At 35.3% G+C, this 17,605-nt stretch overlaps 1 protein-coding gene across 1 annotated transcript; it reads left to right on the plus strand.

The window, feature by feature from the left end:
- The first annotated feature begins 502 nt into the window (after positions 1–502).
- Positions 503–3,019, plus strand: LOC133031357 (uncharacterized). The gene has a single exon (XM_061104842.1). It carries the CDS (start codon positions 503–505, stop codon positions 3,017–3,019), a length of 2,517 nt encoding a protein of 838 aa, XP_060960825.1.
- The last annotated feature ends 14,586 nt before the right edge of the window (positions 3,020–17,605 follow it).

A 17,605-nucleotide genomic window follows, 5' to 3' on the forward strand; every position in this document is an offset into this window, starting at 1 on the left:
TTATTTGCAAATATATTTATGTAATTATTAAATTGATATATTTATTTATAAGTAAATTAAATATTTATATAAGTAATTATTTAAAAAAAAATTAGAGAAATAAAATGAATTTATTTAATAGTATTGAATATTAATTTTAATAAATAAAATATAATTAAAAAATGCGTAAATGAATATCATGATTTAATAATAAATAAAAAATAAAATTGATAACTAATATTTCATAAAACTTTAACCAAATAAAGTCTTTAACCAAATAAAACTTTAAACAATGTTGGTGTACACTTTGTTTCAATATACTATAAATAAACTTTAACCAAATAAATTACAATGTTTATTAATTTTCCTTTGCTAATAAAAACAAATTACAAATAAAATTTCTTAAAATAGCATAAGCTTTTAATTAATTTGTGGTGAATTCATAAAATTTCATAAAATAGCATAAGATTTCAATTAGTTTATTAACATTGCGTAAACTCATAAAACTTTAAAATTCTGTTAGATGACGATTGATAAGTCTTGGATTTCTTGGAGAAAACGCGGTAAAGAATATTGGGATTGTCTACAAGTATTTTTGGCGATGGCTTCAAATTATAAGAATTCTGATGGGAAAATTAGATGTCCTTGTGTTAAGTGCTTAAATACTCGATTTGAGCCTTTAAACATTGTGGAAGCGCATGTATTTGATTGGGGTTTTGATAATGGTTATCAAAAGTGGATTTACCACGGGGAGTCAGAAACAGAAGTTGTTGCACGGACGGAAGCTGTTGAGCATATTTTAGATGATGAAGATGACGAGATGATTCCCATTGTTGAAGATTTCATTCGACCAACAACTGAAGATGTTCAACGCAATTCTGATTCTTTTCAATATTACGACGAGTTATTTGAAGAGATTGAAGCTGAATTGTATCCTGGATGCCATTGGATTTCTTCACTTAACTTTCTAGCAAAGTTATTGCATTTGAAAGTTCGTGGAAAAATTCCTATCGGCGTATTTGATGAATTATTAAAATTATTGAATCTTGCTTTTCCGAAAGGAAATAAAATTCCATCGACATACTATGAGGCTAAAAAGAGACTAAAAAAATTAGGTTTAGGCTATGAGTCTATTCATGTGTGCGAGCATGATTGTTGCTTGTTTTATAAAGAGCATGCCACTAAAGATGCTTGTCCAATTTGTGGAACTAGTCGATGGATTACTTCAACAAAAGCTAATGGAAAAAGGGTGCCACGTAAGGTGTTGCGCTATTTTCCATTGACACCTCGGTTGAAAAGATTATATGGTTCAAGACATACTGCAAAACACATGGTATGGCATCATACTGGAAAATCGAAGGATGAACGAGTGATGCGTCACCCGGTTGATGGGATTGCTTGGAAGGACTTTGATGCTAAACATCCTGATTTTGCCAGTGAACCTAGAAATATTCGCTTAGGTTTAGCTGCTGATGGCTTTAATCCATTTGGCAACATGAGCCTAGCATATAGTATGTGGCCTGTCGTGTTAGCAAACTATAATCTTCCACCTTGGATGTGCATGAAAGACAATAATTTCATGTTGGCCCTACTAATTCCTGGACCAAAATCACCAGGAAAAGACATGGATGTTTTTCTAAGACCATTGGTGGATGAGCTGAAAGAGTTGTGGGTTGATGGAGTTGATACGAGAGATTGTAGGACAAACACTGTGTTCAAGTTGCGTGCAGCCCTTTTATGGACTATTAATGATTTTCCTGCTCGAAGTAGTTTGTCTGGATGGAGTGGTCAAGGATACAAGGCTTGTCCAACGTGTAACGAAGACACTTCTTCGATACGAGTGATTGGTAAGACATCATATGTAGGTCACAGAAGATTCTTGCCCAGTAACCATCGATTTAGAAGGGACACCAACTTTGATGGAGAAATTGAAAGAAGACATCCACCAAGACGTTTTACTTGTGAGGAAATTCTCGAACAAGTAAACAAACTTGTGCCACAAGTTCCTGGAAAACATGACCAATTTGGTGGTGTAAAACGCAGACGAGTTGCAGAAGATCAAAATTGGAGGAAAAAAAGTATCTTTTATGAGCTTGAGTATTGGTGGTCAAATACTTTGAAACACAATATTGATGTGATGCATGTTGAGAAGAATGTGTGTGACAGTCTGTTGGGCACAATCTTGGACAACGAGAAATCAAAGGACACAACTAACGCAAGACATGATTTGAAGAAATTAGGAATAAGGGAACGGATGTGGATTTATGAAGATGATAATGGCAAGTTAATGAAGCCACACGCCCCTTACGTCCTCAAAGCTGATGAAAAATTGAAATTTTGTCAATTTATCAAGGATGTGAAGTTTCCCGATGGATTTTGCTCAAATTTGAAGAAGAAAGTGAACAATGATTTATCAAATGTTCTTGGATTGAAGTCTCACGATTGTCATGTAATTATACAAAGATTATTGGCAATTGGTGTTCGTAAGTTTCTCCCTAAAGATGTATCGACAACTATTGCTGAATTATGCAACTTTTTCAGGCAAGTATGTTCAAGAACCATAAACTTTAAAGATATGGAGGAAGCACAAAAAGACCTTATTTTGATATTGTGTAAGTTGGAGTTGATTTTTCCTCCAGCTTTTTTTGATATCATGATTCATTTGGTCTTACATTTGCCTGAAGAAGCAATTTTGGGTGGACCTGTGTTTATGAGATGGATGTACCCTTTTGAGAGGTACATGAAAAAATTGAAGAATTATGTTGGAAATAAAGCTCGTCCTGAAGGGTCAATAGCTGAAAGCTATGTTGCAGATGAGGCATTGACATTCTGCTCTATGTATTTTAAGGGGGTAGAAACCAAATTTAACCGACTTGATCGCAACGAAGATGAAGTGATTCCTAGAATTCTTACCGTCTTCCAATCACAATGTCGTCCCTTAACAAGATCAAATATCATGCCTCTAGACAGAAAGACTCGTGAAAAGGCTGAGTGGTTCATCTTTGACAATTCACCTGAAATCAGACCATATTTAGAGTAAGTTTTTTCCTTTATCAATCTATATTTGGTCTTATTCTACATAGTGTTATTTAACATTTAACATAGTGATGTTATATGACTTACAGTGAACACTTAGAAGAGATAAAACTTCAGTACCCAGATGGAGATCATAACATTTTACACAAAAAAAATTTCCAACGATGGTTTCATAAGAAGGTGATATGAGTGATTCAATTATGATTTGAAAATTATCATGATTAATTATGAGTCATTCTAAGATAATTTTGTTCATTTAGATATATGATTTACACAAGCTTGGATCATTGGAGAATGGTGAAGAGTTGCTAGCTTTAGCATGTGGGTCAGATCACTTAGTAACATATTATGAAGGGGTTTTAGTGAATGGTGTTCGTTACATGGTAGCTGAACGTGATAAGAAGCGTACTACTCAGAATAGCGGTGTCTCCGTGGCGAAATGTAGGATTCAATTATTATGGAACCTTAGAAGATGTGATGATGTTCACTTTTTGTGGTGTGTATTCAGTGACATTATTTCGGTGTAAATGGTTCAATACCAATCCACAGAGGAAGAAAACAATCATTGAGAATAACATCATTAGTATCAATGTTAGTGGTGAATGGTACAAAGATGATCCATTTATACTTGCTACCCAAGCTAAGCAAGTATTTTACCTCGATGATTTGCTTAGAGGTAGACATTGGAAAATAGTCGAGAATGTAAACCACCGGCAAATTTGGGACATTGAGCAGGATGAAGATGATGAAGATGTTGTACATGATTTAAGCTCATCAAATTTTCAGTTGACTGTGGATCTAGGAGAGTTAATTTTGCAACCTTCTGAAGTGGCGACAATAATTGACACTGCACAAAATTTGAATCTAAATCAGGCTGATGAAAATGATGTGGATGGTGACGCTGATAACGTAATAGATGACGAAGGTGACGAGTTGCTAATTGATCGATGTGAAGACGATATTGTTTCTGAAAATGATGAGTGTGATAGTGACTATTAGTTTACATATGTTATTAATTTGTTTGTAATAATATTATAAGTGATGAATTTGATGATGTTAATTGTATTTCAAACTATAACTATTTTTGGTAATCTATATTTAAACTAATTTAGTCATACAACTTTGCTATTGAAGAGTCATAATGTCAGCCGATGTAGCTTCTTCGCACGGGGGAGACGGTGGAGGTTTAGATCCACCTGATCCTAGTAGAGTACCCTCAGCCTGCGAGGCAGCACCACCGCCCAAAAGAAAAGGTCGTGGTCGTGCTACTAATATACCACTAGAGGCTCGCAGACGTGCGAATGAGGGGCCATTGCCGCTTATACTTGATCCTGCAACAGGAAAAGTAGTTGGCGGGGAGAACCAAGCTTTCATCCGGCAAGTGGGTTTTGAAGTTAGCACATTATTGCCGGGGAACTACTTGGACTTCTGTGATGTACCTCAACATCACAAGGACCAAGTTGTGCAGAGAATGAAGGTAATAAATTGATGGACATAATAAATTTTATTCATGTATAATTAAACTAAGTAATAATTTAATTCTTCAAATGTAGTATTTTTATGATATCGATGGTCATGCTGAACCCGAAAAAGTGATGAGGACTCTTTACCATGAGATGGGCAAAAGATACTCAGAAAGAAAAAACATTAGGCATACTTTCTTCCAAAAATATTATGAGGGGAACCCAGATAATCTTGAGGCGGCACTCAATGCTCCTCCTGAGCACTATGTAACAAGAGAGCATTGGAAAGAGATTATTGATTTGTTTTTGAGCCCAAAATTTATAGCGCGTTCCAATCAAAACAAGCAAAATAGAAAACAAATGAAGTATCCCTCAACTCAAGGCACAAAATCAATGGCAGCTCAGCGTCATGAATTTGTAAGTAGACTTCAAATATTTCATTTATTGAAATAATAATTTTTATAGAATCTAACACTGATAACATTACAGAAGGAGCCTGAAAAATATGTTATACCAACTTGGAGAGACAGCCATCTGAGGAAAGATAAAACTTGGGTCAATGATGCTGCTAAAGAGAAATTTGTGAGTTACACTAATATTTCATTTATTTTCTAATAAATTATTATATAATTGACTATTTAACAATTTTTATTTATGTTCAGGAGGAACTCACTCGTGAAATGGAAGAAGAGATGGCGAGAAGTAGGCTTCAAAGCCAATCTGGCAGTGATTCTGGAACTTCGGAGGTGCCGTCTGACATCCAATTCAAGGTGATGGGCAAGGTCATGGGTGACAGGAGTGACTACATTCGAGGAGTCGGTTACAACATAGCAAAGAAGGGGAAAAGATCAACAACATCATCTAGCTCTTCGAGCCAAAGTCAAACTCAATCTCAAGCAGGGTCTACTATTTCTCAAGATGTTGGTATTATGGCTGAGATGTTTCAGAGATTGCGTGAACGCTTTCCACCGGGACAGGACACTTCTGATCTGTATGACCCGCGATTTGACAGATTCCTCCAACAATATTTACCTACCCAACCTCAGGGTAGTGCAACATGTCCAAGGCCGCAACAACCTTTACAGCAGACTCAGCAATCTCCTAATGTGCAAGGAAGTGCCTCCCAATCTCCTCTTATTCCAAACATGTTTGGACGCTCCTCCCAGTCTCCTCCATTTTTTTACTCTGATTTTTTTGGAGGATCACAGTCCCAACAGCCGATGTTGGGCCAATTTGGGAGTTCATCTCAGCAGCCGATGTTTTTCGGGGGTCCAATGCAGCAAACTTCTCCGGGTCAATTTTTCGGTTCACAAAATCCATACTTTTTCCCGGGTCAGTTTCAGCAACAATCCCCGAACTTCTCGCCACAACAATCTCCAAATATTTCGCAACAGCAACAATCTCCGAATTTACCACAACAACGACAGACTCGGCCATTTGTGGAGCTTTTATCTTCCCAACAACCATATTACCCATCACCGCCAGTATCGCAAGCTCAGGACAATGCACCAAATCCTGATATTAACTTAAACGTTACTGGCTCAAATTTCGAAGATGATTTGTTTGATCAAGACAATAATAATTAGTTTATCTTAATTTTAATTATGTATGGATTTATTTAAGTTTTTAATTATGTTTGGATTTCTTTAAGTTTTAAATAATGTATGGATGATAATAATTAATTTTTAAGTTTTAAATAATGTATGAATGATAATTATGTGTGGATTTGTTAGTTTTTATTTTAGTATTTATTAATAATATAAATTTAAAAAGAAAATTAATTAATAAAATATAAAAAAAAACGTTATTTCCTATTAATATTAATTTATTTTTTTTTTAAAAAAAACATTATTACCGGCGGGGGTCCGCCGGTATTAATGTAAATATTAAATGTCAGTGGAAACCCAATACCGGCGGACCCCGCCGCTAATTGTCCGCCGGTATTAATAATTAATACCGGCGGACGTGTCAGTCCGCCGGTATTAATCATTAATAGCGACGGGGTATTACCGGCGGAGCAATACCGGGGGACCCCGCCGCTAATACTTATTACCGGCGGATTTTTTAATTATTACCAGCGGACCCCTCCGCCCCTAAAAACGGTAATTGTTGTAGTGTGGAATTCCCTAACTGCACTTAGAGAAGATTGTTATCTTTATCTCTATTTGTTTATTTTTTTTCTCGTTTTGATAATGTAAGCTGATATTTTTCCAAGATGTTTGAACAGATAAATTTGTCACAATATCAACAAAATTATTGTTTTTAATTTACATTGGTAGATGATCTTCTGTCTTGGGTTTTTATTATGTTCTTATTTTAGTATTTTTACTAAAATGTAGTTTTGTGTTTGGTGATATTCTTGAAATTCACATTTGTATTGTGATTTGTGATTGAGATTACTTTTCTTTTTCGCAAAAAAAAATGATCACTAAAAAGAAATTTGTAGTTGCGATTATTAAGCCACACATGTAAATTATTGCCAAGTTTCATTGTAATTTGTCAATGTTGTATCTGAACTGAATAGATAAAATAAATTATGTTAATCAACCTTTTTTTTTCTGAATTGTTTCATTTATATGTTAATATCTTCTGAAAAATTTCACAACATAACATGAAAATGACATATATATATAAGTAACAAAGAAATTAGTGGAAATGCAATTTTTTGTTTCAAATTTAATTGTACCAATAAATCAATTGTGTTTCATTAACTATTTAAAGTTTGAGTGTATTATTATTAAATGTTTTTGTGATAAGCTTTTATGATTAATTATAGAATAAAAGTTTATAATTAGTATGTGTTGTCGATTTATATCTTTGACTATGCTTAACGTGAACCTTCTTAATCGTGACATAAATGAAGTAAATGGTAAAACAAAGACAGTGTAGTCATGTATGAGTGATGTTCAGTATATTTTACAGCTGATTTTTGAACATAATTAAGAAAGAATTATGTAGTTTGATTGTGTAGAAATTAATTTCCCATATAAGCTGACCTGTCACAACGAACGCATAAAACAGTTAGTTAAAATACAGTTAGAGCCTAACTAACCTAAGTGTTAACAATCCAAGATCCAAGACTTCGTTAGTTACTCCTCACTAACTTACTCTACAACACAAACACTATGAATAGAAAGGAGTCAAAAACCAGAAGACTTACAGCTTCATTACAACTCCTCTAACCAAGAAAGTGGTAGATTCAGGAGGAACAGACCTAGTGAGGGTTGCTCTCGTGTTCAAGAAAAGAAAAGAAGAGAGTTAGGGAGAGAAGAGTAAGAGGATTGATTCAATCCAGAGGGAAAATAAAAGTGAGGGAGAGAAAAAACATACTTGTAATGGTGAAAATTAGCTACCAAATGATGAATGCATCTTAGAGCTTTGAAATCATGGTGTAATTGTTGATCTTGATCATGGATTGTGAACTGAGCTTCTCTGAGGTAGCTCACCAAGAACGTAGTCCCAAATTTTGTGGTGAACCTTGTAAAATCTCTCTATGTTTGTTTCTCTCTTACCTCACATCTTTTACTTTATTTATTGTCCATTTTTGCTGCATGCTTTTTCTCATCGAGCTCAAGAACAGAGCTAGAACAGAGCTGATGGTCCCTCATTTTTCTTGAAACTTTTGGCCTAATTGTTTTGTTCTTTGAAGCTTGTTCAAACAAGACATATTGGTAATTTTATAAAATAAAATCAAACTAAAAATATTAAAGTGATACATGTCCATTTTGTGTTCATTAATTGAGACAAAAAGAAAGGTCAAAATTGACCTTGTGCACTAATATATGTGTGTGAGTTGTGTAGGGAGATTTGTGAAATTTCCTGTAGTGGCATTAGAGTTGTGGTTTTTGAAAGAAAGAATAACTCAAGAGAAGGAGATCAAAATTAAAGGAAGCTAATCCTCAAAAAAGAGGTCTTCATCTAGAACAGTTTGAATAAACAAACTGAGAATTCTCTTAAAAGAAATTTGTTATCTTTTGTGAATTAAATTACATGAGCAATATAAAAGTGGATGTTGACAGGTTTGATGGATCTGAAGATCAGGTCATTACTAGCACAACAGAAGCTGCTTAGAGTGCTAGATGATCCAAATGAATGGCCTAATGGAACTGCCGAAGTTCAGAAGGAAGAGTTTCTTGAAGCAGCAACTGGAATAATCATATTCAATCTGTTTGATGCTATTATCAAACAAGTTGACAAGGAAGAAACACCTGCTAAAATCTGGAAGAAGTTAGAAGAATAATTTCAAAAGAAATCCTTGACCAACAAGATCTATTTGAAGGAAAGAATCTTTGGATTTAAAATGTTACATTCTAAACCCTTGAATAGAATTTAGATGAGTTCTTGATATTGCATATTGAGTTGGCTAACTCAGGAGAAAATGAAGTCCTTAGTGATGAGAACCAAGTAATTATAATCCTTAACTCCCTACGTGAATCATATAGAGAAGTTAAGAATGCTATAAAGTATGGTAGAACAGAGATCACTTTGGAGGAAGTTATCTTTGCCTTGAAGTCAAAGGACTTGGAAATGAAGATGGAAAAACACAATGGATCTCATGGTGAACTCAACCTTAGTAGAGCAGACCAAATCATAAAAAACCATGGCATAAAAAGGGAAGAAGCTCAAGTAGAAGCTCTAGCAAGGATCACTGCTCAGGGAAACCAAAGTTTCAGACAAGAAGTCTAAAAGATCCAAATGGTTGCTACCATTGTGGAAAAACTTGAAATCTTAAAAGAGACTACTATTTGGGAAGAAAAGTAACAAATACAAATTAGATGGGCAAGACAAAAATTCACAGAAATTAGACAGTTACAAGCATAAAGATCATCAAGAAGTAAACTAGAGTGATGGTTATGATAGTGGGGAGGTCTATATGGCTTTAACTACCCTAAGGAATGAATGGATTTTAGAATCTAGTTGTACGTTCTATATGACTAACAACAATAGTCTACTGTCTAGTTATAGGGATGTTAGAGGAGGAAAAGTCATATTGGGAAACAATCAAACATGTGAAATAGAAGGCATAAGAATTGTGAGCTTCAAGATGTTTGATGGGGTGATCAGATTCCTAAGAGGTGTAAGGTATGTAGGTATGTACCTAATCTATCTAGAAATTTAATTTCCTAAGTGTGCTTGATAACTTGCCAATTGAAAGCAAAATCAAAGATGGACAAATAAAACTATGCAAGGGATCCATGGTGATCATGAAAGGAATAAAGGAAGATGGACTGTGTTACCTATGTGGGGAACCTAAAGTAAGCTGCAAAAACATAGTTCCACCACCTGAAGATGATAAAATAACTTTGTAGCATAGAAGACTAGGCCACATTAGTGAAAAAGGGTTGCAAATAATCAAGAGCCAGAAACTACTTAGTAAAGATATGGTATCTAAAGTAAATTTTTGTGAACATTGTATTTTAGGAAAGTACCACTGATTGAAATTTAACACTGGCACCCATAAATCAAAACATATCATAGAATACATACATTTTGATTTATATGGACTAGAGAAAATAAGTACACATGGTGGTTGTGTTAGTGTTTATGCACTAAAAAGCCTGTAAAGACGTTTTCTGGTTATTAAATAAAGAGTTAAACATTTGATTTATGTATGAATAAGTTATTAATATTCATTATTTGAATAATTTATATCAAATATTGGAAAAAAATTATTCATATATGAGGTTGTGTCTTGTAGCTGTACAGAGAACTAAGACCACTTAGCTATGAATAAAACAATCAGCAACATATTGAATATATTAAATATTTAATCAATGGTTGCTAGTAGGGTTCGCTGATGCCCGTTCTACAGTGTAAGTGATCTTGGTTTGGATTACTAATGTATTAAGACATCTAAGTGAAAAGGTGTGGCATATAATAGAGATTATATATGACAAGGACCGATATGAATAAAGTTGTCTTTATGAACATGTTGTTTATTATAAATACCTAATTTATATCATAACGATGATCAATAGTAGATCGACCTAAATATTGAGTTATCATGAACTCATGTTCATGTTACTAGTTTCTTTGATTCACTCGCTAAAGTTTCTCAAAGAAGATGATTCTTACAACTTTTTGTTGGGTTTTATGCCCTATATAAAACTCATTACAATCTGATTAGTTATCAATTTAGAAGTGAAGTATGTTTACATGTATGTTACATGTTTATGGTTTAATACATATACTTGATATATGCACAAAATCAGTTAAATCCAGAACATATAGTTATTCACAATTACAGTATCGTCAATAAAGTGGAATGTGATTGTGATTATATGATTCAAAAGATTTGGTCCCTGTTCATCAGTATTTTGGATTTACACTGATGTGATAATCAGCGATGAAGTATACTTACACTTGGAGTAAGTGTTATGTTCTTTCCAGAACATTGGCAAAGTATACTGGTTTCGAATGCATGGAGTATGCATTGGACTGGACCGATATTGAACTTGGTTAAAGATATTGTAAACTTACCGTTGTATCTTTCCAAGTCAATGTCAGAAGTTGATCTTAGATTAAGAGAATCTAAATCCTGATATGCTTAGGCTCAATCTCAGGAGTGCTATTCTTGTTCTTTGATTTATTAGTTAAAGCCTGCTTTGAGTCAGGATAATACATATATTTTGGGAACATGATAGCATAACTGAATAGGGAGTGCTAAACATAAATATGGAAATCTATAGCTTCTACTGGTGTATAGAAGTAAAGTGATGATTCCTTTTGAGCTTAGTTAAATAGAAGTAAATGGATGAGCTCTTGTTTCAGTGACTATATATTAGATCACAAAAATATCATTTACAAGTAACTAAGTGTTCAAATGGGCAAAATACATTGAGGGGTGTAAACGGTAAATTAGTCCCGTCTCGATGTAAATCATCTATATAGAGGATCTCTAAATCACATTAAGATTATAACAATGGTTAAATGAGATAGCATATTGATATCGTGAAACATATGATATGCTCTATATAAGTCTGAGAGTGCAATTCCAAGTTCTAAGAGTGGATTCAACGAGGAATTAATAAGTTAGGGATTTACTTGGTAAATCGGTTCAACTTATTGGAAGCTCAGAATATAGATCCATGGTCCCCATTCTAGTTGAGATTATACTGTTTGTAGGACTCTATAATTGATTTATGATTAATCAATTATAATTCTAAAAGTTAGACTATGTCTAATTTGTGAATTCTCACAGTTTAGGGATGAAATTGTAAATAAGAGGGTTTCTAGGTTTAATTATTAATTATGAGACTTTGCATGTCTGAATTAATAATTAATTTTAAATGGCAATATTATTTAATAATCTATTTTAGTTATTAAATAATTGGTTTTGGCATTTAAATGATTAGAATTGGAAAAATGGCATTTTTGGAGAAATAGAAATAAAATTGAGGAAACTGCAAAAATCATGTGAGGCCCATTTACACCATGGCCGGCCACATCAATGCCTTTTCCCAATTATTATTTTCAATTTAATTTGTCATTTAATTGCTAATCAAAGCCTAGCCTAAATAGGAAAGTGGTGAATCACACTAAATAAGGCAGTTATTCAATTACACAGTAAAAGAGGAAACTGTTTATTTGGAAAGTTGTGATCTTCCCTTTTCCTATTTATAGCAGCCCCTCTCCTCTCTTTGTATGCATGTGTTTGCTTGAGAAAACTTTGCTTTGCAAAGTGTATCACACGAAATTAAGAGAGAAAAACAAAGAGAGATTTCGAAATTCCCTAGTGAGAGAGAAGTGCCCACTCACATCATTCAGTATCTCATCATAGTTTGGAAGACTGTGAAGGATCACATCCAACTGAAGAACTTTCGGGCTCAGATCTTGATTATACTCTGCTACAGACAGGAATCAAGGGTTAGAGATCTGAGTGGAAGGAGACATAAATTCCGCTGCAATCACTGTAAGTTATTCTTAACTTTTATGTGTTTAGTTCATCGTTTTAGAAGTTCAATATTAGGTTGTTAAATCAACATACTTGCAAATAGATCTAAGATCCTGGATAAATATAATACCAACAACTGGCACCAGAGCCATGGTAATTGATTTGCTTGCAAGAAATTTGGACTTAAAACGATTAGCTTGTGATTTGGATGGTTTCATGTTGTGTCATATTGATGTTTGATTGATGTTTGTGAATTCTGGGAAAAATAATTGATTGTCTGTACCTGGAATTATTTTTATTGGATAGTTTGGAAAATTCTAAGCAATTTACTTTTTTACAGAACTCAATTTCGATTTAATTTGAATTAGTTATGAATTTTTGAAAATCGGGAAAAATCTGGGTGGTGATCACCCTACCCACGCGTGCGGAAGGGCTGCTGGCAGCCTCCCTGCGCCGAGGAACCTCGGCTGATCTCCTTCCCTGCGCGCGCGGATGGTATGCAACGCATACCATCCGTACAGTGTGCTATTTTCTTCGTTTTCTTCGATTTTTCATGCTATTTCATGGAATTAAATTCCGATTTTTGTGTAGTTTTGTATGTTGATTTTTGTTTTTCAAATTTCAAATCTAATTATCAGAAATAAATTAATTTTTATTTTTTAAAAATTAATTTTAGATATTAGTGCAATTTGATTTTGAAAATGGGAAAAATCAAGTTTTGCTTACCTCTTTTCTTATTTCCTTTAAAATTTGATTATTTTATTTTATTTTTTTTTTAAGGTCAGATATTAATTTTTTTTTTGGTAACTTGACCTTAATTAAAATAAGATCATAATAATCATGATAATTTTAAAAGAGGAAATAAGGTATTTTTGTTAACTTTTAAATTTTGTTATTTTTCAATTAAATTAAATTATAAAATAAGAAAAGGGTATGTATTTACCATTTTCTATTTTATTATTTAATTTATTAAATAACATGAAATTTAAAAGGAAAGTTAACAATTTAATTTTGAAATGCATTTAGGTTACCCAAAACCTAATTTTTCAAATTGGTAGGTTTAATTTTAATATTATTTTTCGAAATATAGATTTAAAATTAAATAAATCCTACATCCAACTATCCAGATCTAACCTTGTTGCAGGAGTATGTGTTTTAGATTGTTTGTAAGTTTTTCTAAAACCTATTATTACTTGATCTAAATTGCCAGGGTTAACTTGTTGACAGATCAAATGATCTGATTTTAACCCATGGTTCAATTGATGATAGATCAAGTTGATAATTTGTAACAGGTAATTTTTACAAACTTCTTTCATCTGTGTATGACCTAGTAACATGATAGGATCCATCCAAATCTGTGTGTCTGTGTGAGCCTATATGTTTAATTTCTATTATAGATACATATAGGTTGTTGTTGCTAAATAAAATGTCTTAACCTGATAGATTTTATTTAGGCTCATTTAGTTAATGGGCCTATTCAATTAATAACAGTTGTTCATTTTAAGATTAAATTCATCTCTTTTGGGCCTTGTGTGAGAGTTGGGAGCCTTAGAAGTGGGTGCGACATACTGGACCCAGCTCCCCCTCACATGAACAACCCCAATTGTGAAGGCCCATTTGCCTGATTTGGATAACTGTGCTAGGTTAATTATATTAGTTTGACCTAATAAAAATTGAATAGCAACATAATTAATTTCTTCAAAATTAATTTAAGAAAAACATAGTGTAAAGCCCGCATAGTTAATTTGGAAATTAGCAGTTGTTTATGATTAATTATGAAATTATTTATAGCTATTTAAATAATTTATTATACTGTTATTTATGTTATTCAGTAGCTTGCATATTTCGTAATTCCGGTGCCCGGTATTTTGGAACTCGGCGTTTGGCTCAGTAGAAATCACAACTTAGCATGTTATTAGTTTGGGACGGGTTTTAGACATTGGGAATGTCGGGAATGGCCGGGAATTTAGAATTTCCCAAAAATACCCCTTTAGTATGATTTATGTGATTTTATGGTGGAGGGGCAAAATGGTCTTTTTGCCCCATTAGTGTTTTGTCTTTTAGTGGCCTTTTTATTTGAAAAATAAATAATTATTTAATTGTATACTTGGCTGAAATGAATAGTGTATGTAGTGTATTTCAATTTCCCTTTTTATCAAAAAATCACTAAGTAAGAAAAGAAAAAAAATTTCAAAAGAAAAGCTTTATTTTCCTCTCCATTTCGGCTGGGTTTTGGGATTCAAAGGCTGGGTTTTTCAAGCTTGATTCAACCTATATTTGTGAATTCTTGTTTGTGGTAGGTGATCTCTAACTTTCTCTCTTTAATTTGTTGGAAAAAAAAAATGATGAAAATAGTGATGCATGCATGATAAATTGAGGTTGTTGCTGCTGTGTTTTGTTGTTAATTTATGAGGTTTAAAGCATGATTTTTAGTTGGTAATTAAGCTACTTGTGAAGTATGATTCCTAGGTTGAGCATGCTAGAATTTTATTATGCAAAAGTTTGATTTTCAACATGAAAATTGTGTAATCTGTTTCTGTGATGTTCTTTACATTTGTTTTTAATAGTTTTCAGAGGTGATTTTATGCTAGTTTAAGTAGAATTAAGCTAGTGGAATGCTTGATTAGGTGGTTTTGCTCAAGTTTGAGTTTAGAACTCAAAGCTTGAGCTCCAATGGCATTTTTCGGGTTTGAGGTTTCTGGGTTGTTTTGATGCCTTGGATTTGTTCTAGGGAAGGTATAGAACAGGTCTGGAAAGTTTGAGGTGATTTGGGGTTGAATTGTGCAAGATATGATTATTTGATGTTGCTGCCTGCGAGGAACCGGAATTCCGGTTGTGCATCCGGAATTCCGGATGGGTGTCCTGAATTTCCCAGAACCGGAATTCCGGTTGGGCAACCGGTCTACCGGTTGGGGAATTTTCAGAAACCCTAGTTTTCCTCGTTTTTATGTTTTAGGGGGTATTGCCATGCTTTTTATCGATAGGGAAACTTTTAGTTCCTAGTTTTAGTCCCCGGGAAGTGATTTAGCGTGTCACTTATAGCGTTGTGATTTTTATGGTTTAGGAGCCAGTAATCCGCCGCTCAGCTTCAGTTCCAGTCAGGTTGACCGACACACCTGAATTCGGAATCCAGGTAAGATTAGTATAACAGTATGCATATGTAGATTACATGTTTAGCGTGCATGTAGGAAGCCTGTTAGATTACATTAGATATGTATGTTGGCTTCGAACCATCCAACCCTATCACGTCGGTACAGGCTGGAGTATGACCAGCAGCCGGAGTATGACCGGTTTGACCGATCAGGCTGACACTTGGTTGGTGGTTCCGTGCTATTGACGTATCCCGTCGGTACAGGCTGGAGTATGACCAGCAGCCGGAGTATGACCGGTTCGACCGATCAGGAGGATATAGTAACACGTCGGTACAGGCTGGAGTATGACCAGCAGCCGGAGTATGACCGGTTCGACCGATCAGGTTGTTACGTGTCAATAGTACCGTCCCTATGAACGTTCAGAACTCAGTACCATGTTGGACATGGCAGTAGTGGCTCAGTACCATGTTGGACATGGCAGTAGCGGGACTCAGTATCGTGTTGGACACGGCAGTTAGAATTATGTATGAGTATTATTATGCTTTTCTTACTGAGTCTGTCGACTCACAGTTTATGTTCATGTGTAGGTAAAGGCAAGGCTATAGCTGATGGACCGTGAGCGAGCTCATGAGATTGTACATGTCGGGGCGGTTAGGCCTGGAGCGTACGATCCTCGGGACAACAAGGCTGAATTTTTGTAACTGGTCGTTAGATGACTTTTATTTTATGTAACAGTTAAACAGTTGAAACTTTTTTGTAAATGATTTTATAATCGGGATCCCGAGTCTTTTGTAATTTGGTTTATAAGTTTAATTAAAAAGCAAAATTTTAATTAATCACGTTTTTCCATAAACCTCGTTGATTAGCAACGAGCTGCACAGTACGTTTAAAAATCACGTAATACGCCTAAGGTAGTTAGGGTGTTACAATTTGGTATCGTAGCCGCTGTGTTGTCTTCCGAAGATCGTCACGACATGTACAATCATCATCAGCAGTTAGCTCGGTTCACGGTTCAGTAAGCCTTTATTGCTTTAGTAGTTTATTTTATTCAGTTATGAAAAAGAAAAGCCTGTTAGGAAGCATGTTAGTAGCCTGATAGTAGAATAGGCGCATGTTTCGTTTTTAATTTCCAAATTAAGCGGCATTAGTAAAGCTCTCGATGATCGTGACCTGAAGTGCCAACTCGGGATTTCGAGGCGGTTCAGACTAGATGGACGCCAGACGAAATATTAGGAGTCAGGGCATCTCACGGTCAGATCAAGGTCGAGGAGCTCAGTTCCCCTCAAGTGTTTTGGGCCGAGGTAGAGGTCCCAGGGGCAGGGTTCGCGGTTGGAGTGATGTTAACTCGCCGCAGGCTGCCCAAGTCAATCAGGAAGCCCAGAATTGGGAAGTTACGGTTTGCGAAAAAGCAAGCCCGGATAGAAGAGCAAGATCTCGAGATTCAGAGGTTGAGACAGCAGGGTGCTCCCCGCTAGCCCAAAGGCTGCCGTAGTTCCGGTGGCACCGCCCCCGCCGCCTGTGCCGAGATAGTGGTGGCGGCCCTTAGATTGGAACCTCTGTATGAGCGGTTCCGGAAGCAAGCACCTCCGGTTTTCCTGGGAGGTCCGGACGTAATGAAAGCCGAGCAGTGGCTGACGGTGATTACCAAGATCCTGAACTTCTTGGGTGTCACCGGTAATGACAGAGTGGTGTGTGCCACTTTCCAGTTTCAAGTAGACGCTCGGGTCTGGTGGGACATGGTGTCTCAGATCCATGACGTCATCTCTATGACCTGGGAAAGGTTTTAGGAACTCTTCAACGCTAAATGTTATAATGAGGCGGTCAGAAGCGCCAAGAGGAAAGAGTTCGCTCACCTGACCCAGCGAGAGAATATGAGCATGACGGAATATATTACTCAGTTCAACCGGTTGGCGAGGTTAGCCTCGGGATTTGTGCCAACCGATTTCAGTAAGAAAGAAAAATATCGGGATGGACTTAATGTGAAGATCAAGTATGACCTTATGATCACTACCGACGATAAGACCATCTAAGCTGAGATGGCGAAGAAAGCATGGTGAGCTGAGGGCGCAGCTAGATGTATGTGGAATCAGTTAGGACTCCGGAATGTGGCGGGGCTCCTACCCCTTCTGCGTCAGGTTTCA

The sequence above is a fragment of the Cannabis sativa genome, chromosome 9, assembly GCF_029168945.1.
Source record: "Cannabis sativa cultivar Pink pepper isolate KNU-18-1 chromosome 9, ASM2916894v1, whole genome shotgun sequence".
Classification (NCBI taxonomy): Eukaryota; Viridiplantae; Streptophyta; class Magnoliopsida; order Rosales; family Cannabaceae; genus Cannabis; species Cannabis sativa.